General features: G+C 46.2%; 1 protein-coding gene across 3 annotated transcripts in view; it reads left to right on the top strand.

Moving 5' to 3' along the window:
* Nucleotides 1-27,239, top strand: part of TNC (tenascin C) — a 72,106-nt gene that overhangs the window by 6,421 nt on the left and 38,446 nt on the right. For all 3 annotated transcript variants that reach the window (XM_033077807.1, XM_033077808.2, XM_033077809.1), the window contains exons 2-10: nucleotides 16,589-17,181; nucleotides 18,122-19,342; nucleotides 20,545-20,808; nucleotides 21,828-21,943; nucleotides 22,024-22,180; nucleotides 22,766-23,035; nucleotides 23,946-24,131; nucleotides 24,841-24,930; nucleotides 25,551-25,814. In XM_033077807.1, the coding sequence (XP_032933698.1) occupies nucleotides 16,719-17,181; nucleotides 18,122-19,342; nucleotides 20,545-20,808; nucleotides 21,828-21,943; nucleotides 22,024-22,180; nucleotides 22,766-23,035; nucleotides 23,946-24,131; nucleotides 24,841-24,930; nucleotides 25,551-25,814 (3,031 nt within the window). In that variant the 5' untranslated portion in view covers nucleotides 16,589-16,718. The remainder of the gene's footprint in view (nucleotides 1-16,588; nucleotides 17,182-18,121; nucleotides 19,343-20,544; nucleotides 20,809-21,827; nucleotides 21,944-22,023; nucleotides 22,181-22,765; nucleotides 23,036-23,945; nucleotides 24,132-24,840; nucleotides 24,931-25,550; nucleotides 25,815-27,239) is intronic.

Below are 27,239 nucleotides of genomic sequence, written 5' to 3'. Positions count from 1 at the left end.
TTACAGGTTAGCAAGTCAATCACAGGGAGCCAGCACTCCAAGTGCTGCAGCTCCAGGCTTGATGGAAAGCCTGCAGCACCCAGTGCCATGCTCAAACACACTAGCATTATTTGTTGTTTTATTTGTCATTCTCTGGCTGTTACTTCAAGTATCATTTATTTGTCTTAGCAAGAGCACATTGGGATTTGCCAGGGTTGGTGTCAGAAACAAGGAAATTCAGTTTATCACCACCAGCCATGTGGCAGGGATGCCCTTTTGGTTGTTCTGATCCCTGACCTTGAACAATTCCAGGGATGGGGAATCCACAACCTCTCTGTTACACCTGACCTATATATCCTGTAATCCTGTATCCTAATACCCTCATAATAAACTTAAAAAAGAGATCCTCAATTTAAATAAAATTGAATTAATTAATTTAACTAAAATTAATTAATTTAACTAAAAATTGAGTTTGTGGAGTGCAGTTCCACCCAGGAGGGAACTTTTCCTGCTGACAGGAGAAACTGAATTCCCTTTGGTACAGGGTGTTGGATGTCCATATAACACATTGCCTTAATGGTGTCTTTTTGCAGAGGATGCCTTGGGCTGCTCCAGTTTGGTCTGTGCTCATATAGGTCAGGAGTGCTGCACATGGAGCAGCACAGGGACAAACCCAGGCTGCCAGAGGGCAAATTAGAAGCCACACAGAGCATTTTCCATGCCCAGAGTGACCCTTCATTGTCCCCTGTCCCCGGTCCTGCTGAGGGGATGGGTTTCTCCTGGGCAGACTTCAGGGGCTGCCAGCCAAATTCTCATGTGACACAATGGCATTGATTTCACTGCGATCTGGTGCTGGATAATTGAGCTCCACGTCCCTCCTTTCACCATCCCACGGCTCAAATTGCTGCAGGCTGGGCTCAAGTGGCTGTGGGTGAAGGGAGCAGGGTCAGGGTGGGGCTGGGGCAGGTCTCTCCTTCCCCCCATTAATGTCCAGTGCCCAATTTGCTGACATTTGAGGCAGCAGCGCAGATTTTTGTCCGAGTTCAGTCACTAATCACTGCTCAGGGCTGTGTTTATGGCTGTAATTTCCATTACATTACATAAGTGCCTCTGTTTTACATCAGAGCACTCAGAACATCCCCAGACTGGACTTTTCAGAAGCAGCTCCTCTCTTTTTCCAAACGCCTCACACTCAATTTGTTTCATATCTTGTGCCTCTCATTTATATTTCATTTTGCCTTGCCAAGCCATGGCTGATTTCATTCCATCTTCTCTTCATGATGTGTTTTGCTCTACTCTGAGTTTGCTACCCTTCCCTGGGTTGCCAAAGATGCAAATTCTTGATGCTACCACATGTGACAGAACTAGGCCAGGCAGATCTGCAGCCCGGGGGCGATTACTGGAAGTCAGATTTCAAGGAACTCCTTCTGTGGTCTTGTGAGTTAGAAAAATGTGCACATTCCTGTGTGTTTGAGGTGCTAGTACCAAGGACAGAGGAGCTCCAGCAGGGAGGAAAAGCCGCCCAGGGAAGCTCATAACCGGTTTAAAAGCAAAGAACTGCCTGTGAAGGGTTACCCTTCTGTTTACTCAGCTTCTTTTAAAACCATGCCCGAAGTCTGCTAATGACAGGAGGCAAGGAGTGGTAATTCTGATCCCCAGGAATAGTGCAGGTTTTTATGGCTGAGTCCTGAGTCATTTTTAGTGCTTGAATAAGTGTATGGTTCAATCAAAGCAAAATTATAAAGCACAGGCAAATATTCATAATGAATTCTGGAAGTGTCCTGCTGCCTGCTGACCAATATAATCTGCAGCAATCCATACAATTAAATATTTTCTGTTATTCCAGACCAATATAAATGTAAATTGTTCGTGCTCTTAGTTACAGTAAAGCTATTAACAAAGAAGAATTCCACCTCTCTTGCCTCTGTACGTGACATTCCTTCAGCTAAAATGATTTTAAATATGGAAAAGTGTGGGGTTGGGTGTGTGGAGCAGAATTTTGGCTCATCTCTTGCTCCTGACCTCCAGGAGAAATTTGAAAAACAGCTTCCTCAGAGGTGCTGTACAAAGCAGTGCTGTCTCAGTGCCTGTTCACCCTGTATTTTTTTAATATGTCAGTAGTTTATGGTTCTTATAAATTATCCTTATTTCTATTGCATGGATTTCACCAATATTTTGGTAAATGTATTAATTTGGCATCTGGCTTCTTATAGCAGATCAGCTGTTCCTTCACCTATTGTTATTATATTTATCAAGAGTATTGATGGCTTGTTTCCTACCTCTCATTAGCAGTAAAAAAGGTGTTGTTTGATACTTAAATCATGAACTTTTGAGACAAATTACACTGGCCAAGTTCCCATCTCCAGGACTGGCTGCTGCTTTGTTCTCAGCAGCTCCTGCTTGGCATGAAAGGAGTGGGAAGAAAATTCAGAAGTCTTGAATTTCTGCTCTTCCCATCTTATCCCAAAACCACCTAGAACTTCGTGAAATGGGTTCTGGAAAATTTATAGGTGGTTTTGGAAGCAGCAGCGTGGAGAAGGGCCTGGAAATGAAGCAGAGCTTTGTGTGTGGAAGGAACACGAGTTGCTGTGATTCATGCGAGCGCGCACACGAACCTCATGGTCTGAAACTGCATCAGCAAAGCCCTCAAAGTATTTCAAAGCGAAGCCTCCAGCGTCTACCCAGAAAATAATGAGCTCCTGACAAAGTGTAGCTTGGCAGAGAAACTTTCCACAGACAAGTTTAGAAAAGCGTCGATCTTTTCCAGCTCCGCGTCTTTGCTGCGCGCAGGGAAAAGCCAAGAGCGAGCGAATGCTTTTGCTATTAGCAAAGGCTTTATTAAAAGGTACAGGACGTACTTCAGAGGCAGGAGTGGTTTCTGCTGGGAGATTGTGCACAGGAGCTGCTTTTGCTGTGAAAGGGATTTTTGACATTGGAAAAGGCACTAATTGAGGCTTCTGTGTCTGTGGCAGCTCTGCCATGGCCCGCGTTCAATTCCCTGTTCAGCAGCCCCGAGTTCTGCTCGTGCCTTCAGGGGTGATGGGTAAAAGTCACTCCTGTGCTGGGGGGTTCAGGCAAAAGGAAGCTGTGACCCCCCCACTCTGCTCACCACGAGTCCCTCAGATGTGACCCATCTCTCCAGCTCTGCTGCTGTTTTTAGAGCAGCACCAGTTCTGAATCCATTGTTGTCTTCACTGTTCCCATCTCTGCTGTGCCCTGCTGTTTCTAATCCACAGTTTTTGTCTAGGCTGTATCTACCACGGGCTTTTTCTTCCCCCTCTTCCCCAGCTACAGCAAGAACAGAGGTTGTTTTGCAGATGTGAGAAAAAAGTATTTAGCAGATGGCTTTTTTTCCCCCCTTTTCTGAGTTTGTAGCAAATTGCTCCACTTGGCTGATTGCTGTGCCCCCTGCCAGGAGCCTGAATGCAGCTCCAGAGCACCCCACTGACCTGCTGGTTTTGTTCCTCTTTTCTGAGCTCCCATTTCCAGAAATTGATGCTCAAGTGTCCGAGCCCTTAACAAAAAACCAAGCTCCAAGGGCAGACTGAATTCTCTGTTAACTTGTCCCTGTGAGTTAGACCAGCTGGGCTTGCTGTGAGTTCTCCCATGGTTACCTCTTGTAATGCTGGTTTTGTTTTAGTTTATATGCAACACATTTGAATGATCTGCTGTATAAAATAACCAGGCTGTTTCTTGTGGCTGGTGTAAAATTCCTTCTGTGGTCGGAGCTGGATGAAGGATTCTCCTGCACTTCCCATCCACAGGGGTGAATCACTTGGGTTGTGTAACAGCAGCAAACATTGGCACACCAAGGTACAGGAGGATCATGCACATGTGTGGGAATGATCCCTCTGATCCCAGAAAATGTCTAGAGATGAAAGGACCTTCAGTTGATGTAAGAGAATCAGCTGGACTCGTGCATTTTGGGGCAGTTGCAGATTTTTCTCAAATTCTCTGTTGTCTTTCTCTGTGGGTTTTGGTAACCTTGTAATTTATTTCCATGGATTCATCTTCTCATTCTGGTCATTGGCCTGGCACATCCTCTTGGCTTCAGAGTAAGGCTGAAGTTTTCTATTGTTACCCCAGAGTTTCAGGCAGCTCTGGAGCTCTGTGCATTTGTGCTGCACATCTGGTCAGACTTTCTTCTTCAAAAAGATTTCAGAGAATCAAAGAATGACAGAATGGCTTGGTTTGAAAGGGTCCTTAAAACTCATCCCATTCTACCACCCCTGCCATGGCAGGGACCCCTCCCACTGTCCCAGGCTGCTCCAGCCCCAATGTCCAACCTGGCCCTGGGCACTGCCAGGGATCCAGGGGCAGCCACAGCTGCTCTGGGCACCCTGTGCCAGCCCTGCCCACCCTGCCAGGGAACAATTCCTGCCCAAAATCCCATCCAGCCCTGCCCTCTGGCAGACTAAACCCATCCCCCTTGTCCTGTCACTCTAGACTCTTGTAAAAAGTTTCTCTCCATCTTTCTTGTTGGCTCCTTCAGGTCCTGGAAATTTGAAATTTCCCAAAGCTTCTCCTCTCCAGGTGAACAATCCCAGCTGTGCCAGCCTTTCCTCCCAGCAGAGCTGCTCCATCCTCTGATCCCCCTGGTGCCTCCTCTGGACTCTCCAGCAGCTCCAGCTCCCTCCTGTGCTGGTTCCAGGGCTGGGGTGGCTCTGCAGATTTCCCTTTCTCTCCTACACTGCAGGGATAATGCTCCAGCTCTTTACTTTTTAATGATTTATTTTCTGACAGTTTTACAGCACCCCTCAGGAAGATGTTTAATTATGCAAATGAGGATTTGACAGCACCTTTCCTGTGAGGTCCTTGGAATACTGAATTCCCAGGGACACACATTGCCCCTGTGAGGTTTTACCAGATGTTAAACACAGGCACAGCAGATGATTTATGAAATCATTTCAGAGCAGGATGCCTGAGTTTCAATCCTCAGGGACTAACCTGAGCATTAATAAACCATTAACCCCAAGGCTGTGGCACTTTCTGGAATCAATGCACAAGGTTTTGTGGCAATTCCATGGGCCCAGTTCTATTTAGCTCCATTTCTCTTGTTATGGAGAAGAAGACTTGGGGATGGCAGACCCTCAGTCAGGGATGTTTTACCTCAGCCTTTATTGTTGAGATGTGTTTTTGCAAGCCTGGGGAATCCATTCACTGGGACACCTGCTCATTCCCACTTTGCAATGACACCTTAATTCTGCACCTCCCCATTCCTCCAATTCCAAGGTGAACACCTTCCTTGGCTGCCCTATTGGTTCACCTCAAACTTCATTCCAATTTAGATTTCCCCATCATTGAGCAGATTCCCTGGTAAGCCACTCTGGCAATTTGTATTCCAGATTCCATAAAGGAGAATTTATCCTCTCCAGAAAGGTCAGCAGCACAAGCCAAGGCTCTGTGGTAAAGCTCAGGTGAGCTCTGTGCCCCCTTTCCTGTCCATCACCTTCCACAGGTCCCTGCAGGACAAATCCAGAAGGAATTTGCTCTTTCCTTGTGCTGCATGAGAACCAGCATGAAAATCACCCCCCCACGTGTGCCACTGTTGGAAATGTTAGCTGAAATATATTCTAAAATATAAGATTACCCAAATGAGCATTTGTTTGGCTTTTCCAGCTCAGCATTCAGAGTTTCACCTCCTCACATCCTAAAGGGAATAAACCTAATTTGTAAGAAAAACCCTTTGCTTTTTATAGAGGCAGCTCTTTCATTTCCTGGGCTTTGCACCTCTAAGAAAGAGCAACATAAACCATGAGTGAGACATTACTTCAGCCAGCCTACTCCAGGCTGCATTATTCCCCTGAACTCATTCAGCAGCATCCTTTTTGCATGGTCTTATCCTTTTTTTGCCTCCAACAAAAACAGGATTTTTAAAAACATAATACACAGACATATTTTTAGCTGCTGTGAATCCCTGCAGTGCCAGGGGTCAAACCCACCAGCTGGTCTAACACGTTTTGGAGGCAGAGGGGAAGTGGAGCTGGCTCAGACACCAGAGCAGCGCCATCAAATCCCAAAGCTGAGAAATCTCCGTGTCTGTCTCCTCTGCTGCCCCTCCCCAGCTCTGCTCTCTTCTCTTCCCCACTCTTCCAAGCTGTTTGTTTTACATCTCGAGCCAAGCTGATTCCCAGCCAAACATCCTGGGGGGGCAGGGGAGTGTTATTTATCCATAGGTACAATCCTTGGGTGGATAACAAGCAGAGCTGGTCTTGGGAGATGGTAATTCAAGGGAATCCAAGGGAAAAAAGCTGAAGGTAATTGGGCAGAGCAGCAGTAAGGAACCCTCTGGCTCCTGGACCAGTATTTTTGAAGTATTTTGCTGCCTGAAAATTCAGTTTGGTGTTTGAAAATGCACTGACATGTTTTGCTCCCCGATGGGCACAACTCTGAGCTTTTAGAGGTGGGAGTGAACATGAGATTAATTCTATTTTTTTCTGTCCTGGGGTGCAGGAGAGCACAAGCACTGTGGGCTCACTGTCATAAATTTTTCACTTAGTAATTGAAGGCCAGGCTGCTCTGGCTTTTATTAGAAAAAAGAGCAGGAATCCTTTGAAGAAATGATTGAGGTGGTTATTCTTTCAAACAGGCCATTTGGTTCAAAGCAAGCCATTACTGGTTTCAAAGATTTACCAAAAAAAAAATTGTCAGGGAATTTTTTTCTCAAGAATAGGAACTCCTGAAATGCTGCTGACTCCCTGTTACTTTCCTTCTTGCTGAATCTTCAGAACCAAATGAAACATGGCACCTTTCAATGGCCAAATATGTGTGTGAAAAACTTTCTAGAAGTTGTGCTTGTTACTTTATCATCACTTGGCTCCAGTTCTTTATAAAGACAGCTTTTACACTGTGTTTTGTTTTGGTTTTTTTTTTGGACATCCAATGCAGAGGACAATAGAGGGAAATAATGAATTATACAAAATGAGAGGAACAAAGAGAAACATTTTCTTCTAATATAGGGGACTATTGATGCCACCAAATAACTGATGTGAAATACTGTCATTCTGTTAAATACAGTTGATATAATTTATAAATACCTGAGTGTTTATAGAGAGATCAGTGCAAACCAGCCAAGTCTTTCTACAAGTCAAATAAAATGTTGAGTCCAATTTCAGTTTACCTCCTCCATAGTGGAACAGAAGCCCCGTTCTGGGGAAGGTTTCACTGCTGCAGAAGGTGAGTGCTGCTCACTCTGGCAGGGAGACATTTGCCACATGGATGGGTGCAACTGGTGTCTGCCACAAGGCTGGCTCTGTAGAAATCTTGAAAATAGATAAAATTCTTTGTTCTGTCATTTCTGAACAAGGAACCCATTTCTTGTCTCCCTTTCCCATCTTATTCCTCTCCCCTTTTCCTGTTGAGCAAAATGAAAAAAAACCCACAAAAACCAGAGAAAAACCCAAACTCAATTTATTTATTCACTTCCCATTTCTGCCTGAGCCTGTTTTTTAAAGACCCTTCTTTTGTGAGTTTAATCAGATGCTTGATAAGAGAAAGAGCGTTGCTAACTAACAGGGGTACAAAGGGAACACATGACCTCATCCCCAGGATTACTCCAGCACAGGAATTCAGCCTCCAGCACACCCAAAATAAACCTCTGCAGGGAAGAGCTTTATCCTCCTCCCCTTGGCTGGGCACTCTCTTTGCCAACGTCCCCCTCAGTGGCTGGGACGGAACACGGATGGAAATTGAGATTTTCCTGCTCCCAAGCAGCCTGCACAGCCCTGGCACAGGGCTGCAGGATGGAGCAGGGCTGGTTTGCACTCCCAGCTCCCTTTGTGTGCTCCTTTTGTTGGATGCTGGGAGCCTTGGCAGCCCTGGGAACTCGGTGGGGTCACACACAGCGCTCCCCAAACTCACCCTGTGCCAAGAGGGGCCAAAATCCCTCCCTGATGGATGGGAAGTGACACCATTGTGTTGTCCTGGTGCTCTCGAGGCCTTTAGCACCCAATAGTGGACAGCACCAATATCCCAAGGATCCCATCCCTGCTTGGGAAGCCTCCAGCCTTTGGGATCTCAGTCTGGGTGTCAGGAATCAGCTCCTGTTGCCCTGTGATGAAGAGGAGGATATGGTGAGCAGCCCACCCTGGCAGACTTTTGCTGGACAAGGACTCCAAGGAAATGCAGGAAGGACTCCTGCAAGTCCCAAGCTGGTGACCAGGTTTAAGCCCCATTATCCCCAGCCAGGAGATCATAACCATGCTGGAAGGCAGCACATCTGTGGCTCACACTGAGATGTAGCATTGATTTGTTTCTAATTATGCACATTTAGCAGCAATTTACATGAAAGATCAAACACCACATTACAAGTGTGGTCTGATTAATTCTGCACCACACTTCTAAGTCACTCAGCAATTACCTTCCCTCATTTTTAACACAGATAATTTTATTAAATCTGGTGGTACCAAAAATGAGCTAAGAGCTTTGGATTCCTGTTTTTAGTGTGGTCTCTTCCCGAGGCTGTAGCCTATATATAATTACTACATAATGCCATGTTGGATACTTCTCATTTAAACACCAGCTTAAATTGCTGCAAGGCTCTGACACGAGCCAAGGCAAGCTGGGATATCACAGGGCTCAGCAGATGTCCCTTCCTTGGGCTCTGCTCCTGGAAATGTGAATTCTTCATCGTGCTTGGGATACCTGTTGGAGACAGACACTGCAAAGCCTCAAGCTCTGAGTTTATTCTACAGATAATTGTCCTGAAAAGAAAGTTCTGCCCTAACCACCATGGTGGTGGTGTCAGAGCAGCTCTGCTCCAGCCAGGCTGCACCATTTCCAAGGCTCTCCTTTGCCTTTCCCACCATCAATCTTGTCCCCACCTGTCACCTATTGAGAAGGTGATTGTGATTAAACCTTATTAGGAGCTGTAGTCACTTGGCTTCTCTTATTTAGCACTTGGGGCTTCCTCTAATCCAGGTGCTATATTAAAAGAATTAAGACATTCAAGCATGAAGAGCATTGAGTTTATGCAGAAAATCTGAGAAGCCTTTTCTTGAGAGAAAACTGAAGAACCTTTCTAGAGCAGTTGGAAACATATAATTAGGAAGTTTAGTTGTTTGTACTTTGTTTAGACTTCTTAGGAATCAGGGTGAGAAGTGCCTGGGCTGAAATGGCAGAACTGAGGGCTGATCTCAGCTCTCCCAGTGCCAGCTCAGTGCCATTCCCACATTCCTGGCTCTCCCCTGAGCTCCTGCTCTTTTGTCCTGATGGAACAGCAATAGCAATGGTATGTTCAGGCAGGATTTCTTTGCTTTTCTCATCATCAGCCAGGTAATTCCTAAGAAATGTAAATCAGCAGTCTGCAGGACCCAGAAACTGGAAGGCACCTCTTGGTTACTGAGTTCACACCTTGTTATTGCAGGCACCTCGTCACATAATCTGCTTTTCACCTCTGTTTAATTATTCCATGTTTTCAGCAGTCACTTTCTCCCAGCTGTATCTCTGCTAGCTGATTTAATTTTTCATGTAATTCATGAGATTTGCTCAATATATTCAATATTTCATTGATCAAAGGTGTCACTGATACTGGAACAAGACCACCTCCGATCCCTGAATTTTTACTCTGCTTTGAAAAAGAGCCAAACTCTTTGTTTAGTTTGGAAAATTCTGTTCTCTCTCTGAGATCCTGAACAAGGATAGACCTGGAGAGATTTTCCATGGCTAAGGGAACAAAACTTCTGAAACAAAAGCAGTTTCTAATGGAATAATCATGCTAATTTACCTCAAAATAGTCACCGTACAACAGAAGATTTAGTCTCTCATGGGTCTCCTTTTATGCTTATCATTCAGAATTTACCAGAGCTCTTTCACATTTTTATGGATGTTGGCTTCAGTGGATTATTTCTCCTTCCCCTTTGTGGCACTGTCATGCTGATGGCTTTGAAATATGAGCCTTTGCTAAATTCTAAAGTGTACACAAAGCAATTAATTAAAATTCCTTCCAAAACAGCCCTGGCAAAGCCCTGTCAGTGCTGCTTTCCAGCCAAGGTAGAATGGGTGGAGGCTAAAACACTTCCAAGCCATTTTATTTCAGAATGTGTACAGCAGGATCTGTGAAGCAGAGACCCTAGAACTTCCCCAAAGCAGGAACATCATCTAGAAGCTAAAGGTGAAAACTGAACTGAAGAGTTCTGGCTTATGCAGGGGCTGCACAGGGCAAAAAGCACCCATGAATTGTTTTAACTGCAGTTCTTTGAAAGAGTCTGAGGTAAAAATGTGACCACAGGACCTCTCATAGGATTTAAGATAATCTAAAATTCCCCTTGTTTTTATGGTTAATTCCAGTGGTGTGGGCAATGGAGGATGGATGCATTGTGGAAAACTCTGCTGTGTGACAGCTCAGGAATCAATCCTGAATTAACTGCAGGGCAGTTCCCATCCCTGCCCTCAGAGCATTCCTGACTGTGTGTGCCCTCAGCCCCACAGCTCCCCTGCTCTGGGATGAGCAGTGCCAGCTCCAGATGGGACACAGGTGGCTCAGGGGCATCCAGAGCCCTGAGCTGTGGCTGCTCACCCACATCAAACACAAACTGTGCTCTGCCCTGAAAGGAGAAGGATTTGAGTCACAAAGGCAGGCACATCCAGAGGAAAATGTGCTTTCATGTGCTTCAAGAGCTATAAATGCCTTCTGGTGTTTGAACCACCGTGGTGGGACTCAGCAGAGCTGGATCAGCTCCTGTGGCTTGCAGTGGGTGAAATACCTCAGCAAAAAGGCAGAGGCTTGGGAGTCTCAGTGTCAGCCTCTCCATGCCCCAGATTCCGTATTTAAAGTGGAGGAGTGTGCTTTGTTTATCCATTATAATTACAAGAGCTTTCAGAGAAGAGGCTCTGTGCCTTCCCCAGCACATGTGGATGCCATGAGCTCCTCTTGTGGGGCTGTGGACACCACTGAATCCCTGCTGTGACAGAAAAAGTGGATTGATGTCACTTGTATCCCCTTCACTTCAACTCCTCTAGTTAAACAACTCTTAAATCTTCCTTCCCAGTTGTTTCCTCTCTGCCCCTTTCTCCATAAAGTTTTTTCCAGAGGATGCCTTCTTGCTTTTCCCCTCTTTTTCACTCCCGTTGCATTCCCACAGACAGCCAGATCATTAATGCTTATCTCCCTTTGTCATTTCCAGGAAGAGTTTCAGTCTGAAAATCTGGCATAGGTGGGATGGCAAAGGCTTTTTACTCAGTGCTTTCATATTTTGCTATTTATTAAAGGGAGGTCACTGAGCCTGGATCCAAAATTTTATGGGGGTTTTCCAGATGTGGGATTTCTTATCTAGAAAAACATAGAGCATTTGCAGGATGTTTATTCTGCATGACCTGGCCATGGAGGTAGAAATGAAGTTGTTTGACTATAAATTAAAGGTAAGTCCTCAACCTGGAACCTGGATGGATTCCTGCTGATCCCTCTGCACTTTATCTGTTAGAACCATTGAGAAAAAGGCAATCAGCTTCCTTCTGTCCCCCTGGAAAGTTCTGACCCTCTTTTCACCTCTTTGTGCAGCCAATTTAGGACTTCTAAGAAAATTCCTGAATTATGCAAATTTCCCTTTGGAGTTTCACACCCTCAGAGCCTGCTCATATCTGTGGGGTCTAAGTGAGGTTGAAACAATTCCCACATTTCTTTGCACACAAGTGCTCTGGGAGCCTTGGGGAGCACAGTGCATTTTCTGAATTACTCTAAATTCGGCTGCCTTAAAATTCCTCTCCTTAGAATGGATATAATGTAAATAAAGAAGAGGGAAAAAAAAAAGAAAAAAAAAAAGGTGACAATTTGGCTTTGATCATTTCTGCTGAAAAGATTCAGGGCTGATGGCTTAGGACTGTTATGAATTTCTGCTCTCCACTGTGATTTAATGTAGTTTGACCTACACTGAGTATCCCTGCTGATTCCTTCTCCCTGTTGGAATTGGGAATAGAAAGAAAATTATTTTCTGTAGTTATGAAGGTGTGGAAACAGCAGTGAAAGATGATGTTTTGGCCTGACATGTCAAAACTCCCAGGGATCCCCAGTCCTTTGGAGTGAGAACATTTCAGAGTTAATGCACTTCTGCTGCAGGAGATTCTCAACCTGGAGAGTCAAATGCCCTTGGCAAAACCAGCCCAGCACTCAGCCTTGGAGAGGCTGCATCTTTGGAGGCTCTGCCTTGTGAAAATGCCCTCTGGCAGATGGTCTCAGTTTCTGAGCCCTGTGGAGCAGCACTGCCCCAGTTCCCCACGTCTGCAGGGAGGGATTGGGGCAGCTCAGGTAAATCCCTGCTGTGGCTCCTCTGTCTCTGTGGCAGAGGTTGAGCAGAGGGGACAGGGATAATGTGCTGGCAGTGCCTCCACTGCCCTGCTGGGCACTCCCTGTATCCCTGATCCAGGCAACACACGGATTGTGCCTTGGTGGGAACTCTGGAAACGTGAAATTCCTGCAGCCAACAGATCACAGGAAACTCTTTTGGGGTTAGCAATCTACAAACCTCAAAATGCTCCTTGTTGTGTTCCCTGGAGAGGGCTCTGGCTCTTCTCCAGCTGAGTCTTCCTCCCTGTCAGAATCCAGCCTGCTGCTATTTTACCCAGATTTTAACAAGATGTGCTTGTTTCCAATATGGTGCTGACAATATTTGATCCCCTCCTGCTGTAATGTTGGAAGTGTCTGCTCTGACAGGAATTCCAGTTTTTCCCTCTCTTTTTTTCCCTGCCATTTTTATGTCTAATTTCCAAGTCATGACATGTAGAGGATGTCTGGGCAAATCTAATCAGCCTTCTGCCTTCGTTAGGAAGGACAGCTGAGATAGTTTTTAACACCTCCATTCCTTCTTTGCTGCAATCTGTTTTGATTAAAATTGCACAGGGCTCTCATCTGCATATTTATCATTCCACATACCCACAAATCATGCCACAACTCTGCCACTCCTGAACGTTCAGGAGAGACTGGAGTGCTACACCAGGACTTTAAAGTATGCAGACATTAATTTAGTTTCTCACACCTGCTGCTTTCCAGCAAATATGGCTTTGGGGAAAGGAAATATTCATGCATTACCTTTGCTTAGTATTCCCCAGGAGTCAGGATTCCTGGGGTTTTTTTTCAAGATTGATTGAAAATTTCCTATTAAAAAACAAATTTCTAATTAAATGGAAAAGTCCTAAAAAAGTTCTGATGCCAGGAGGGCGAGGGGAAGGGGGGGATGTCTAAACAAAGAAATAACCCTTTTTAATAACATTTTTTCAGCTTTTGACAGCCAGACTGTGACGTGCTTTCAGATCTTCAGATGAAAGGGCTGCAGTAGTAATGAAAATTATTGCTTCCCTTTGTGCTATTCACAGTCCATCCTCCACCACATATTATTAAGTGTATCACCAGGCAGTGATCAGGTTTTTAAGGAATGTTTCCTAGAAATAGCCCTTTTTCTGCTTTTTGGTTAAAATCTAACTTTTAAAGTTAATGTTCATATAAGAAAATTCTCTTCTTACCTGAATCTCCTTTGGCCCCAGGAGGTACTGCAGAGATGCTATGATTTACTTCTCAATTAATGATCTCTATTTTTTAAGTTGTTTTTTTTTTAAGTTTTGTGAGAGACCACAACACCTTTTCTTATCATTTATATTGAGGTTGTGCCTCAGGGAGCAGGAGAGCAGGAGATAACTCTTGCCCAAGGAGGGTGGGAACGTGCCCGTGACCAGATGGGGAGAACACGAGCTCTAGATTTATTTTCCTGCATGGCAAGCAGAACCTTGTGCAGATCATCCACACCATCATGTCCAGGGTTTTTGTACTCAGGGTGGCAGGATGACCTGCGGGCACTGCTCATTAGGATGAGAGGTGTTCCCTATTAGACAAAATATTTGTAAAAATGGACACACTCTGGGTCATACAAACCTCTCAAAGAACCTGAGAGATGTCAGACATCTCCCAGCTCCTCTTACAGACCCAACTCATGCTGGGAAGGGTTATTTTTTACCAACCTTTGCTGCAAGACTTCTAGGTGCCCCTAAATAATCCAGCAGCTCTTGTCTGCAAAGAAAATATCAAGAGGATTTCTTCAAGAGGCAGGTTTAAAATACAATCTAGAGGAGCTGTTCTGAAGGATGGATGAGGGAAATGAAGGGACAGCAGAGCCTGGCAGGGGCTGTGGCTTCATTTCCCTCCTGCTCCCGGGTGGTCGAGCGAGGCCAGAGCTGTTGTTTGGATTGTTTGAGGAACTGGGGCTGCAGAGAAGGATATCCCCTTTGTTCTCCCAGCCAAGAGCATGGCTAGTGTATAAAGAACTGGAGGAAGGTGTCTTGTTTTGTGGATGTCAGATCCAGGAGTGGAGCTCAGCTAATCGTGCTGGGCCCCTGGCAGATGGGATGGGGAGCACCTGATGGGGGTGGATTAGCTCAGACATCACACGAGGTGTCAGAGCACTGGGGTGACACAGCAGGCATGGAATGCTGCTCTGAGACCACCACGATGTTTCTCCAGAAACTTCAAAAGGGTGTCAGCCAATACACTTTAATTCTTCAATATCATCTGTGCTGAGAGGTTTGGCTGCCTCTAATGCAGCAAGTGTCCACTCAGAGTCCTGGTGTTCATGTGCCTTTCACCAGCAGTGAGGTGACAGTGGCTCTTGCCAGAGCAGATTTTTCATTTTCCAGGCATATTAAAGGAATCACAGTTTGTACCATGATTAAATGTTTTGTCAATTCATACTGGCCAGCAGAAAAAGTGCAATTTCCTTGGTTTGGGCAAGGCAATATTCCTGTAGGTTGGGATTTACAGAAGCCATAAGGAAATGGATGCTCAACTTTCTCTAAAATTCAGTGAGAATGAGATGCAGAGCTGCCTCCAGTTTGTTCCTTTTTCCATTGGTGATCCATCTGTCAAGCAGCCTGTCCCTTTACTTGAGGGTTAGGGACCAGTTTTAGCTGTATGACCTTGTCCTGGGGCAAAAAGTGCATAGCAGCACAGGGAATTGCATGGGAAGCACTTTGCAAAGCCCAAGTGGGAGTGCTCAAGACTAAAATCCCACTTCAAATACAGTCTTGAACACGTTTCATGAACTGGCAGCTCAGTTTAGGGATTGAGTCAGAAATGAGACCTGGCCCATGTCTGTCTCTGTTATTCTTTATTAACAACCTTGTGATCTCTTCTGGTGCAGGCAGGGCTTGCAGAAATATTTGAGCAAATGGGGTAAGTGTTAGAAATGCCTTAAAGCTGAATGGTTTTCCGTAACAAGGAAAAAGCCTTCTCTGCTGCTTGTTTACTTCTGATTTATTCCACAGTAAAAAGGGGTGAAGTTTGCCCTTTGTGAGCTCAACATTCCCTACAAACCCACGGAACTTCAGTGAAGTGTCTGATGTGTTATTGTCATTCCCTCACAAAAGCAGCTGGGATAGCATGGGAAAAACAATCCCTCCACTTTGGGGGAATCAGAAGGGTGGAAGAGGCTGGTCTCTCATCTGACAAATAAATTAGCATCAAAACTATGATTTTAGAGAATAAATTGCTGTTTCCTCCATTAGTGGCATTTCATAGTTTGCAACCACTGAAAGCACAGTCACTGATCTATCCATTAAACCAAGCTCTTCAGGGAGTGGGAAGGAAAACAAATGCTGAGATGACATTTATTAGGTGTGCTTGTTCAGGCAGTCCATTACTGCTTTGGCTCCTCGCTCTACGTGCTGAGGGGCTGATCCTGCATGGAAGTCAGTGGATGTCTTTCCACTCCCCTGGCTCACTCCATTGAAAAGGAACATGCACAGACTGAGGAGGAAGAGGAAATATTGGCGCTAATTGAAAAGAATGAATTTCAGCAGGAGCTCTAGAGCCCAGCCAGGTGCTTGTAACTGTACACGAGTTACTGTGCTATAGCTGAGGAAAGATCAGGCAGTGGGAAATGCTGCCTGGTGGAAAGGGATACTGGCTGCTAAAAAGGCATTTCTACAAATGTAATTTTATTGCTGTCTCTGTTGTTGGAGTCTCCTCTTCTCTGGTGTCTCACTACTTTTATACTAAAATATCCCTGTGATACAAGCACTGACACCAGAACCTTCCACCTGCAGGGAGCTCCATTTATCTTCATGCTCTTGATAAATCATCAGATAATGGAACTTACTATGGAGCTACAATCTGGAGTTCAGACTCCACAGCAATCTTGGGGTAATTTAAAACATAAAGGAAAGGGACAGAATGAGCTTGGTGGTGTTGATGCAGCTTTTGACATTGTCTTGAGTTTCTTACACAGTCCAACTTCAGCAGCCTTCAAGCAGTAGAGGGGTGGAGGAAATACAGAATTTAACATTGGTTAAATCATAAAAGAACACATATTTATTTTATCTACCTCTATTTTCAGTTGAGCTGAGACTCAGCAGGCATCTTTGTCCTAGTCTTCTGCTTGAGTGGGTTCTACAACCCACTGTATTTGCCCTAACCTGGAAATAACAGCAGCTTTCTTCATGTCTGGTGACATTTCCTTCAGAATCAGACTGAGATCCTGGAAAACCACTGTTATTATACATCAGAGCAATCTCAGCAGCTTGGGTGAAGTGTGATGGTCTGCTCTCTGAGGATGCAGCACACAAACAGTGTCACACCTTTGTTGGGTGGTGTAGCTCTGTTAATCCTTTACATTGTTCTTTCTCCTTTTAGGGAACAAACACACCAGGAAAGAAAAGGATCTCCAGCTTGCTTTGGCCTGGCTCTCCAATTTCTGCTGCAGATTACAAAGACCAAGCAGACCTAAGACTCTCTCAGCCTCAAAAAGGAACCAGGCACCACAATGGGACTCCCCAGCCGGGTCTTGGCCTGTGCCATCCTCACTTTGCTGTCCCAGCACGTCACTGGGGGACTCATCAAGAGAATGATCCGGCAGAAGAGGGAGACTGGGCTGAACGTGACCTTGCCAGAGGATAACCAGCCTGTGGTTTTCAATCATGTCTACAACATCAAGCTGCCCGTTGGCTCCCTCTGCTCCGTGGACCTGGACACAGCGAGCGGCGACGCTGACCTGAAGGCAGAAATTGAGCCCGTCAAGAATTACGAGGAGCACACGGTGAATGAGGGGAACCAGATTGTCTTCACTCACAGGATTAACATTCCCCGCCGGGCTTGTGGCTGTGCAGCTGCCCCAGACATTAAGGATCTGCTGAGCAGACTAGAGGAGCTGGAGGGGCTGGTCTCCTCCCTGCGGGAGCAGTGTGCCAGCGGGGCTGGATGCTGTCCTAATTCCCAGGCAGTAGAAGGTAAGGCAGGCTGGGGAGCTGCTCTTGGGGGAAATTCTTGTGCTGGCTGTAGATGTTGTTTAGAGTGATACTCCAATCTCTTTCAAGAATGAGCACAAGTCAACCTGTTAAATTTGAAACCTAATCAAAACTGGGAATGTGTTTGGCCAGTGTGCAGGGTACATTCATTCACAGTTCCATGGCTTTATGGATCTGTGGGTCAGGAGTTAGCCTGGGACACTTCACCGCTGTGGCATTGAGCATGGACATCACTTGGGCACGGTGATAATCTGTGTCGGAGTTAAGATTAAAACTCACACAGTCCAAGCTCTTGGCTCCACTTTTTGTCCCCTTGAGGAAGCTGCCAATGTAACCATTTTCACTTCCAAGTTTTCTTTAGCAGAGACCAATAAAAATACTGCAGGACATAAGGCAACAGACAAGCACAAATACTTATAGAAGAGGGGAAAATGCGTCTGTCTGATTTTTAAATTGTCAGTTGATTTTTAAATTGAGGGAAGGGGATGGTCATACAAGAGAAGGAACAAAAGTCTTGTTTGGAGCGATGTGTCTTTCTGAGCTCAGAGCAGCCTCGCAATGTGCTGCCTGACTTTATGCTCTGGGGTGAGTGGATGAATGATGTTCCATGGTGCATGCCCTAATGAAGCAGTCTAGGAAAGCTACTCAGTCAGTGGGTGAGGATTTCAAGAAGGGAAGAGGAATCCAGCATACTCAATGACCAAGTCATTGGCAGGGACTCTTCCCTGGCATTAGAGTGAATTAAAGCTTTCATGGCAAAATTAGCACAAGAAACAAAGAGAGATTGTAATTTAAAAACTTTCCAAAGTGATGTCCTGTAGGCATCTAGGAAAATCAGAGCCCTTTTGAGTCATATGTGCCACGCTGGCCTAAGGCATCCTAGTGCCACGGAAGTAACAAGTTTTTGGGATCGTTGGCACAGGTCGCCTGGACACCACACCCTACTGCAGCGGGCATGGCAACTACAGCATCGAGATCTGCGGCTGCGTCTGCGAGCCCGGCTGGAAGGGCCCCAACTGCAGCCAGGCCTCGTGTCCCTCCGACTGCAACGACCAGGGCAAGTGCGTGGACGGGCTGTGCGTGTGCTTCGAGGGCTACACGGGCCCGGACTGCAGCCAGGAGCTCTGCGCCCAGGGCTGCGGCGCCCACGGGCGCTGCGTGGGCGGGCAGTGCCTGTGCAACGAGGGCTTTGTGGGTGACGACTGCAGCGTGCCCCTGTGCCCGCACAACTGCCACGGCCGCGGGCGCTGCGTGGACAGCGAGTGCGTGTGCGACGAGGGCTACACCGGCGAGGACTGCAGCGAGCTCATCTGCCCCAACGACTGCTTCGACCGTGGGCGCTGCGTGAACGGCACGTGCTTCTGCGAGGAGGGCTTCACCGGCGAGGACTGCGGGGAGCCCACCTGCCCCAACGACTGCCACGGCAACGGGCGCTGCGAGAACGGGCTGTGCGTGTGCCACGAGGGCTTTGTGGGCGACGACTGCAGCGACAGGAGGTGCCCCAACGACTGCCACAACCGCGGGCGCTGCGTGGGCGGGCGCTGCGTGTGCCACGAGGGGTACCTGGGCGAGGACTGCGCGGAGCTGCGGTGTCCCAATGACTGCCACGACCGCGGGCGCTGCGAGAACGGGCAGTGTGTGTGCCATGAGGGGTTCATCGGGGAGGACTGCGGGGAGCTGCGGTGTCCCAACGACTGCCACAACCGCGGGCTGTGTGTCAACGGGCGGTGCGAGTGCCACGAGGGCTTCATTGGGGAGGACTGTGGCCAGCTGCGCTGTCCCAATGACTGCCACAACCGCGGGCTGTGTGTCAATGGGCAGTGTGTGTGTGACGAGGGGTACACGGGCGAGGACTGCGGGGAGCTGCGGTGTCCCAACGACTGCCACAACCGCGGGCGCTGCGTGGAAGGGCGCTGCCAGTGTGACAACGGCTTCACTGGGGATGACTGTGGCGAGCTGGCCTGCCCCAACGACTGCCACGGGCGTGGGCGCTGCATCGACGGGCGCTGCGTGTGCCACGAGGGCTTCGTGGGTGAGGACTGCCGGGAACGCTCCTGCCCCAACAACTGCAACAACGCGGGGCGCTGCGTGGACGGGCGCTGCGTCTGCGAGGATGGCTACATCGGGGATGACTGCTCCGATGGTAGGTGCAGCGTCCCTCTGAACTGCTTCCCCTTGGGCCATCCAGCAGCCAGGGACACCCTGGGGAGCTTCTCCATAGAGCTGGGCCCTGTTGCTGCTTTTCCAACACAGTCCAAATAGGGAGTAGCTCTCGGCAATCTGAAATATCAGGGCTAGTTAGTGTAGCAGTTTCTGGTGGCCACCAAGACAACAGGCTGCTGATGATGTTGCAGTGCCTTTGTTACCTCCATTTTTGCTCCCACCACAATGTCACTATTGCTGTAGCCAGCACTGGCTGGGATTTGTCACCATGACCCTTCAGCTTGTCTTGATGCTAGAAAAAATAAAGCTGAAAGAAGCTGTTCTAGCTAAGGAGAAAATGGAAATGTTCCAAAGTCTTCTTACTACACATGTGTATTTATTCATATATAAATATACATATGGATATGTGTATATTAGATCTCACAGAAGCTTAGAGGAAAATCGTGGGATCAGCTGGAGTGGAAACTTAGCTATAAAGTCACATGCCTGGTTTCCCAGGACCACTGACTCTGTGGAAATTGATAGAAAATTTTGGCAGCCTGATAATCACAGGCAATACACCATAAATGAGGTCGTTTTCTTTAGTAGATCCCAGGGGAGAAATCGTGAAACTAAATTTTGGTAATCAAAGAGTACTTTGGGGTTGGGAACACCATAAAAGACAATGAATACCCTTTAAAAGAAATTCCCATCTTTCATCTCCTCCTTCTGGATGGTGCCTAAGCCCCACTTTGTGATCTCGCACAGGCAGATCTATTGCAAGTATTTACTCAAACAATAATGTTTTATTTTACTTTGGAAAATCTGTGCAAATCCCAGGACTTCTAGCTCTACAATCACGTGCTGCTGGCAGTTGAATTAAACATCTGAATCCCTTGGGACCTGGCTATAGCAGTCTTGTGCTGCAGCCATAAGAGGAGCAGCTGGAACACAGTCAGCCAGAGGTTGTGTGCAAGTGTGAGAGCAGAAATTGGCCCATGGCTTCTGGAAATGTCTGTAGTCTCCATCAGCTGAGCATTCCTTTCCTCAGCAGTTAATTTGTGGGACATGCCTTCCCCATTCCCTAAGACGAGCCGTAGGAACTGCTCCTGGGAAAATGTGAAACTGGGCAAGTCATTATTTCCTGAGCCTTGAGAACTCCTTATAACTTTGGTTTGGCTTTTTTTCCTCCCCCATTCCCAGTGTCCCCTCCAACTGAGCTGACTGTGACCAACGTGACGGATAAAACCGTCAATCTGGAGTGGAAGCACGAGAACCTCGTCAACGAGTACCTCATCACCTACGTCCCCACCAGCAGTGGGGGCTTGGACATGCAGTTCACTGTGCCAGGGAACCACACAGCTGCCACCATCCACGAGCTGGAGCCGGGCGTGGAGTACTTCATCCGTGTCTTTGCCATCCTTAAAAACAAGAAGAGTATTCCAGTCAGCGCCAGGGTAGCCACGTGTGAGTTTAATATTCCCTGTATTCATCCTTTTGTCTTCTCCATTTGCATCCCTTTTTTGGGGTGTTGCTTATTTTGTATTTTCTGTTCTCACTTTGTATGTGTTGAATTGCATCCCTATTTTGGGAGTATTTATTCTGCATTTTCTATTTTTGGTTCAGACATATTGATTGACATTCCTTTTTTGGGATATTATTTCTTTTGTATTTTCTACTTTCAATTCAAATGTTGACCTGGAGAAAACAGCCTTTTGCACTTCCATTTTCTACTTTTTTGCAATACCAGGGACTGTGTTGGAAGAACTGTCTCTCAATGCTCTCAATGTCTCCCAATATGGGGTCTTTGTGAATTAAGAACCTTGGCTTCTTTACTAAAATGCACATTTCTTTATTATAATGCACATTTCTTTATTATAATGTACATTTCTTTATTATAACGTTAATTTTTTAAAAATTTGGCAATTCTTCCTGAGAAAAAAGAAAAAATGTAGCAGCATGTAAAAGAGCAATATGAAAGCACTTGAATTCAAACCATTTTGGCTGAAATGGAGGTTATATTTGTTTTGCATCTTTGCTGTATTTCACTACATCTTACCTTTTGTCTGCCTGTCTGTCCTTCTGTTGTTCATCTTCCTTTTTGTTTTGTGCACATTGCTGTCATATCTAAACATCCCAATATCAAAAGATGGTCTTTGACTTCTGTCACTGAGCTCATTTCTGGAGAACTGGGCAGGATTCAGCTCTCCTGACTTCCAAAGTCAACACCAGTCTTCTTTCAAGAGGGCACAAAAAAGAGATTTCGAGGGTAAACTTCATTTTATTCTAAGGTGACTTCTAAACCAGCCCAGGAGTCTCTCCAAAGCACAGTAACTGGATCTGAGAGTTAAACCATGAGAGTTTAACCACCTCAGCTGCAGATCCCCACCTGGCAGATATTTCCAGAGGTGAAAGATGTCCCATCCCAGTGCCCTATTTATGGGAATTTGCTGCTTATGTGAGAATATCCCTTTCTTCTGCCACAGATCTGCCTGCTCCAGAAGGTCTGAAATTCAAATCTGTTCGGGAAACATCCGTGCAGGTGGAGTGGGACCCTCTGAACTTTTCTTTTGATGGCTGGGAGCTGGTCTTCCATAATATGGTGAGGAAGCAGTTTCATGTATAGAGTGAAAAATTCTGGAATTTTATGTTTGTACTCACTGATTGTCCCATGTGTTCCAGAAAAAGGATGATAATGGTGACATAACCAGCAGCTTGAAAAGGCCAGAGACATCCTACACGCAGCCAGGTCTGGCACCTGGGCAGCAGTACAACGTGTCCCTCCATATAGTGAAGAACAACACCAGAGGACCAGGGCTGTCCAAAGTCATCACCACAAGTAAGCACAACCTGTATTTGGTCTGGTTTTGGTTGGGCACCAACAGAACATGTGCTGTTTGGGGGTTTTTAAACAGCAGAAAGTCAAGTTCTACACTGTGAGTTAATTGGGAGATGGGGGAAGGAAACAGTGGAGTTACTAATGAATACATGAGAAAAAAATAATTCCTCTCCACATCATCTGTTTGAAGCAGAAAGGAATTCATGTGCAGCTAGAAGGGAGCAGGCAGTATGCACTTTTATTCCTTTTTCAAGATGTACTTTAGCAGGAACTGGAATTTTTTACTAGAATTTGTTTCATCCTGGTGATATTTGCACGAAGAGTGTGTGAAGGTAGGGAAGTTTTTAGGGTTCTTGCTTGTCTTTCTTTTGGCAGCTTCTGGTTTGAAGGAGTTTTCATGGATTTGCTTTGATGGATTGATTCCATTTGGTGTCTAAACTATAGGAACCAAAAGAGGAGCGTAAACGAGGACACCAATTTTAACTTGGTTCTGAATCACCAATTAAAGGCATAAGAATATGGGTGCTTTTCACGGCAAGATTTGTTTTTAAAGCCCCTTTTCCCCTCTCTTTTGCTTGGTGACAGAGCTGGATGCCCCCAGCCAGGTGGATGTCAAAGACGTCACCGACACCACGGCTCTCATCACATGGTCCAAGCCCTTGGCTGAAGTTGAGGGCGTGGAGCTCACCTATGGCCCCAAGGACATTCCAGGGGACAGGACAACCATTGACCTCTCTGAAGATGAGAACCAATACTCCATTGGCAACCTGAGGCCGCACACAGAGTACGAGGTGACGCTCATCTCTCGTCGAGGGGACATGGAAAGCGACCCTGTGAAGGAAGTTTTTGTCACAGGTAAGGGTCACAGGGACCACCCATCCTCCTGTGCTGTTTGTGTCTTGTTGCTGGAGTTGGCAGCTACTGATCAACACAAAATCTGCACAATTTTAGGGGTACATGAGTGTACAGAATAATTTCCTGTGCCTTTTATGCCTTGTTGGTTCACCAAAATATTTAGACCTCCCCCAAGAATCTAAATGCACTTTAAAAATGGGAATTAGGTTATTGTGTCTCTTACCCTAAATCCCTACTTCAAAAAGCGAATTCCTCTGGATCATTTGTCTGTCTGATGAGCTAAATATTTTCCACAGTTCCTACCCCATCTTATTTCTCTTTGCCTAATTAGTTTAGAAGCAGAGAATTGTCTTTTTTTCTTCTTCAGTCCTGCAAATATTTCCTGCCATTCTTTTATAAATTTACTGTGCTCCTCAGCGATTCTGGGAATGTTTTTGGGAAGTGTGGGTCCTTTAGCAGGTTATCAAGGCTTGATGCATTAAGAGAGCTGTGAAATACAACCCTTTTCATCCTAAAATGCAGTTGTTATTTTGGAGCAGGATTTGAGGCTACTGTGAACATGAAACATGAAAGCTCATAGAATTTCTCTATAATATTCTCCTTTTTTTTGAGACTTAGAGTTCCAGCCATGAATGCAAGATGTTACTGAACAGAAATTCTAGAGATGACCAGTATTAAGTATTAAGTATTAAGTATATTAAGTATATAAGTATGTAAGTTTCTTGAACTGAAGCTGGTGAACTCTGCTTTTCATGCTAGAAGAACTCTGGTTTTTGTAGTTAAGACATAACAGGATCATGTGAGAGGAAACTTTATGGGTCATTTCACCTTCTAAAAAGCGCTGTCACAAGAGACTGCTGTCAGAAGAGAAATATTCCTAATTATTTATTTATTGCTTGGTTGATTCCAGACCTGGATGCTCCAAGGAACCTGAAGCGGGTGTCCCAGACTGACAACAGCATCACCCTGGAGTGGAAGAACAGCCACGCCAATGTCGATAATTACCGAATCAAGTTTGCCCCCATCTCTGGTGGGGACCACGTGGAGATCACGGTGCCCAAGGGCAGCCAGGCCACAACCAGAGCTACACTCACAGGTAGGGGAATGGAGAGATTGTCACTGATGTCACATTGGTTTGCTTCACCCCAGGGCACCGGACATGGAGATAAAATGTCCTTGTGGTCACTGCACATTAGAGGTACAAACACATTTTTAGTGAGCCCAAGCACATTTTTTTGGGACAAGAGGTTACAAATTTGAAATTATATGTTAGGAAGGAATTTTTCTCTGGCAGGGTGGGCAGGCCCTGGCACAGGGTGCCCAGAGCAGCTGTGGCTGCCCCTGGATCCCTGGCAGTGCCCAAGACCAGGTTGGACACTGGGGTTAGAGCAGCCTGGGACAGTGGGAGGGGTCCCTGCCCACAGCAGGGATGAACAAGATGATCTTTAGTGTCCCTTCCAACTCAGCTATTCCATGATTCTATGGAGTAGAGCAAATTGAATTAAAAGCCATGTGAAATGGATTTATACCCCTGCAGGGGGATAACCAGCCACGTGCATCCCTGAATCCAACAAGTCAGTTCCCCTAATTCTAAGCAGCTTTGTGGGAGTGGTTTCACACCCTGAGCTCAAAAGGCATTTTCATGTGCTAGGGGTGGGATTCACTGCTACCAGTCTGCAGCTTGAATTGAAATTTCAAGTCTGCATAGAGGAAAGCAGATCTCTTACTTCGCATCCATTCAGCCTTCCTTATTCCAACAAATGCCTGCAGGACAAAAACTCATATTTCTTCTCCTCATCTCGTAGGTTTGAGGCCTGGAACTGAATATGGCATTGGAGTGACAGCAGTGAGGAACGACAGGGAAAGTGCTCCTGCTACCATCAATGCTGGCACTGGTGAGTGTCCTGATCCCATCTGAGCTCTGGACAAGGCAGCAGCTCAGGTGGAGCCACTCTTTCCTTTCTAAGAGATGTTGGAAGAGATATTTTTGAAAGTTTTGAATTTCATTGTGCTACATTTCCCCTCAAGGAAAGGAAAGAAATTCCCACAAAGGTCATGAATCTGATTTCTTTTTCCTATTCCTCTTAATATTCTTAATATAAGTTTCATCTCCAGGTGAGCTCCTTAATGATAATTATGCTTACACTGATCACTCTGGCCATCCTCCATCTGTGAGGGTTTCTGGCAGGAAAGGTGGTGGCCAAAATATTGATGTGACAAAGAGCAGTTGCAGTAGTCCTGACTGACCTTCCAATCACACAAAACCCCCTTTTCCCAGGTGAATTATCTGAAGGCTTTACTTCTTCCTCTCGAGGATAAGTGGGGGAAACTGTTCTGGTTTTGTCTGTAGAGGAGAACACCATCACCATCCTCTACCCATTTCTAAAGGTCCCAAAGGAGGGCAGACCTGAGCTGCTGCCAGACCAACAGTGGAGATGCTCCTCAATAGATGCCTGAAAAAACTGTCTCAGGGCAGTTCAGAGACCTCAATTTTGGTTTTTTTTTCACCCTGTAGATCTTGACAACCCCAAGGACTTGGAAGTCAGCGAGCCCACTGAGACCACATTGTCCCTTCGCTGGAGAAGGCCCGTGGCCAAGTTTGACCGCTACCGCCTGGTTTACAGCAGCCCTGCTGGGAGGAGGGGCGAGGAGGAGATCCCTGTGGACAGCACCTCCTTCCTGCTGCGGGGGCTGGACCCAGGCACTGAGTACACCATCAGCCTGCTGGCAGAGAAGGGCAGGCACAAAAGCAAACCCACCACTGTCAAGGGTTCCACGGGTGAGTAACAGCTTTGATGGTCACTGGGCAAGGACTAGCCCAGGGATAACCTCACCTGATTTTCTAATCCAGAGCAGACAGCTCTGCCAGCATGAGAGAGTGAAGGACAGCTCTGTCCTCCCTGCTGTGCTCACCTCCATGTTCCCAATGATTTCTTGCTCATCCTTTGAGAGGTCTCACAAAGAACTCATCCACTGGTCCTGCATGGATGTAGAATTCATTCTTTGTTTTAGGCAAGGCTGGGTATTTTTGCACATCATGTCTTCTAACGTGTTTTGCTTTCTACAGCCAAAAAACTAAGAGGAAGAGCAACCAGAATGTGTTTAACATTTTCTTACCTAATTGATTCTCTTCACAGCAGGCCATCATCCCTCAGCAGGGCCAGTGGGGCTCTGGTGTTGCCCCATTTCAGTTTTCCCATCCAAAAGTGGGAAAGGCTCCTGCCCCAATCTGGTTCCAGCCACCATTTCCACTGGGTACTGTGACTTGTATTTGTCTGTCTCTGTCATCTCCATTTGTGCAAACCACTCCCACTGACCAGTACCAGATGACTGTTTGAACAAGGTTTTATCCTTTGTGAAATGCTGTTGGCACAGTTTGCTGCATAGAGAATTACATCTCAGTATAGAGCACAAAAAATCCTGAATGTTTCAGTTTCTCAGCCTGAATCCTGTGAGGCAAAGCCCTAACTGCTCTAAGCAAGCAGAGATGATGAAATCAGAATCAGCTGGGCTAGTTATTGTCCTTAGCAGATACCAGAGTGTTTATCCTTCTCTCCCCAAAGACCATCTGTGAGGTAAGCACCTGCCAGACATGGTGGATTTTACAAATTACTAACCACACATCTTAAATGATCAAAGCTGGGTTCATATTCCCTGGCAGTGTTCACACCAGCACAACCTCTGAATGCTCTGTAGAGACAGCAATCCATCAGAGAGTTGCATGGTCTGGAGACCATCAGTCCTGAAATAATTGTTTGATGCCTAAGTCAGGCCAGTGTCCAGTGCAGGGAAAAACTGGGAAGCCTTGAGGCACACACAGAAAAAAAGATCTGTAGGTTTGTGTGGCAGGAGCGAGCAGGCTTCAATTTTCCAACTTTCTCTGCTGCAAGACTGAGAGGTTTCAAGAAGTCAGCAGAGATGGTGAAGAGGCAGAAACAATGTGCTGTGGAATCTCACAGCCTGGTCTGTCCAGCACCAAAGCTGCACAAGGTGACTTCTTTTCTAGTTTGTATTTTTTTTTTCTTTAGAAATGCCTTCATCTGGCCGCTGTATTTGTTTTATGTCTTCACTCAGAGCAGCAGTAAACACAGAGGGCTCTGCAGTGGCTCCTTGAGCAGCAGTTGACATAACCTGGCTCTGTGACCTTTCTCCTGCCAGGAACGGACAAATGCAAACACAGAGCACAGGCAGCAGGGATTCTCTG

This window comes from Catharus ustulatus, chromosome 21 (genome assembly GCF_009819885.2).
Source record: "Catharus ustulatus isolate bCatUst1 chromosome 21, bCatUst1.pri.v2, whole genome shotgun sequence".
Taxonomy (NCBI): Eukaryota; Metazoa; Chordata; class Aves; order Passeriformes; family Turdidae; genus Catharus; species Catharus ustulatus.
This window is presented reverse-complemented; position numbering and strand designations above follow the sequence as displayed.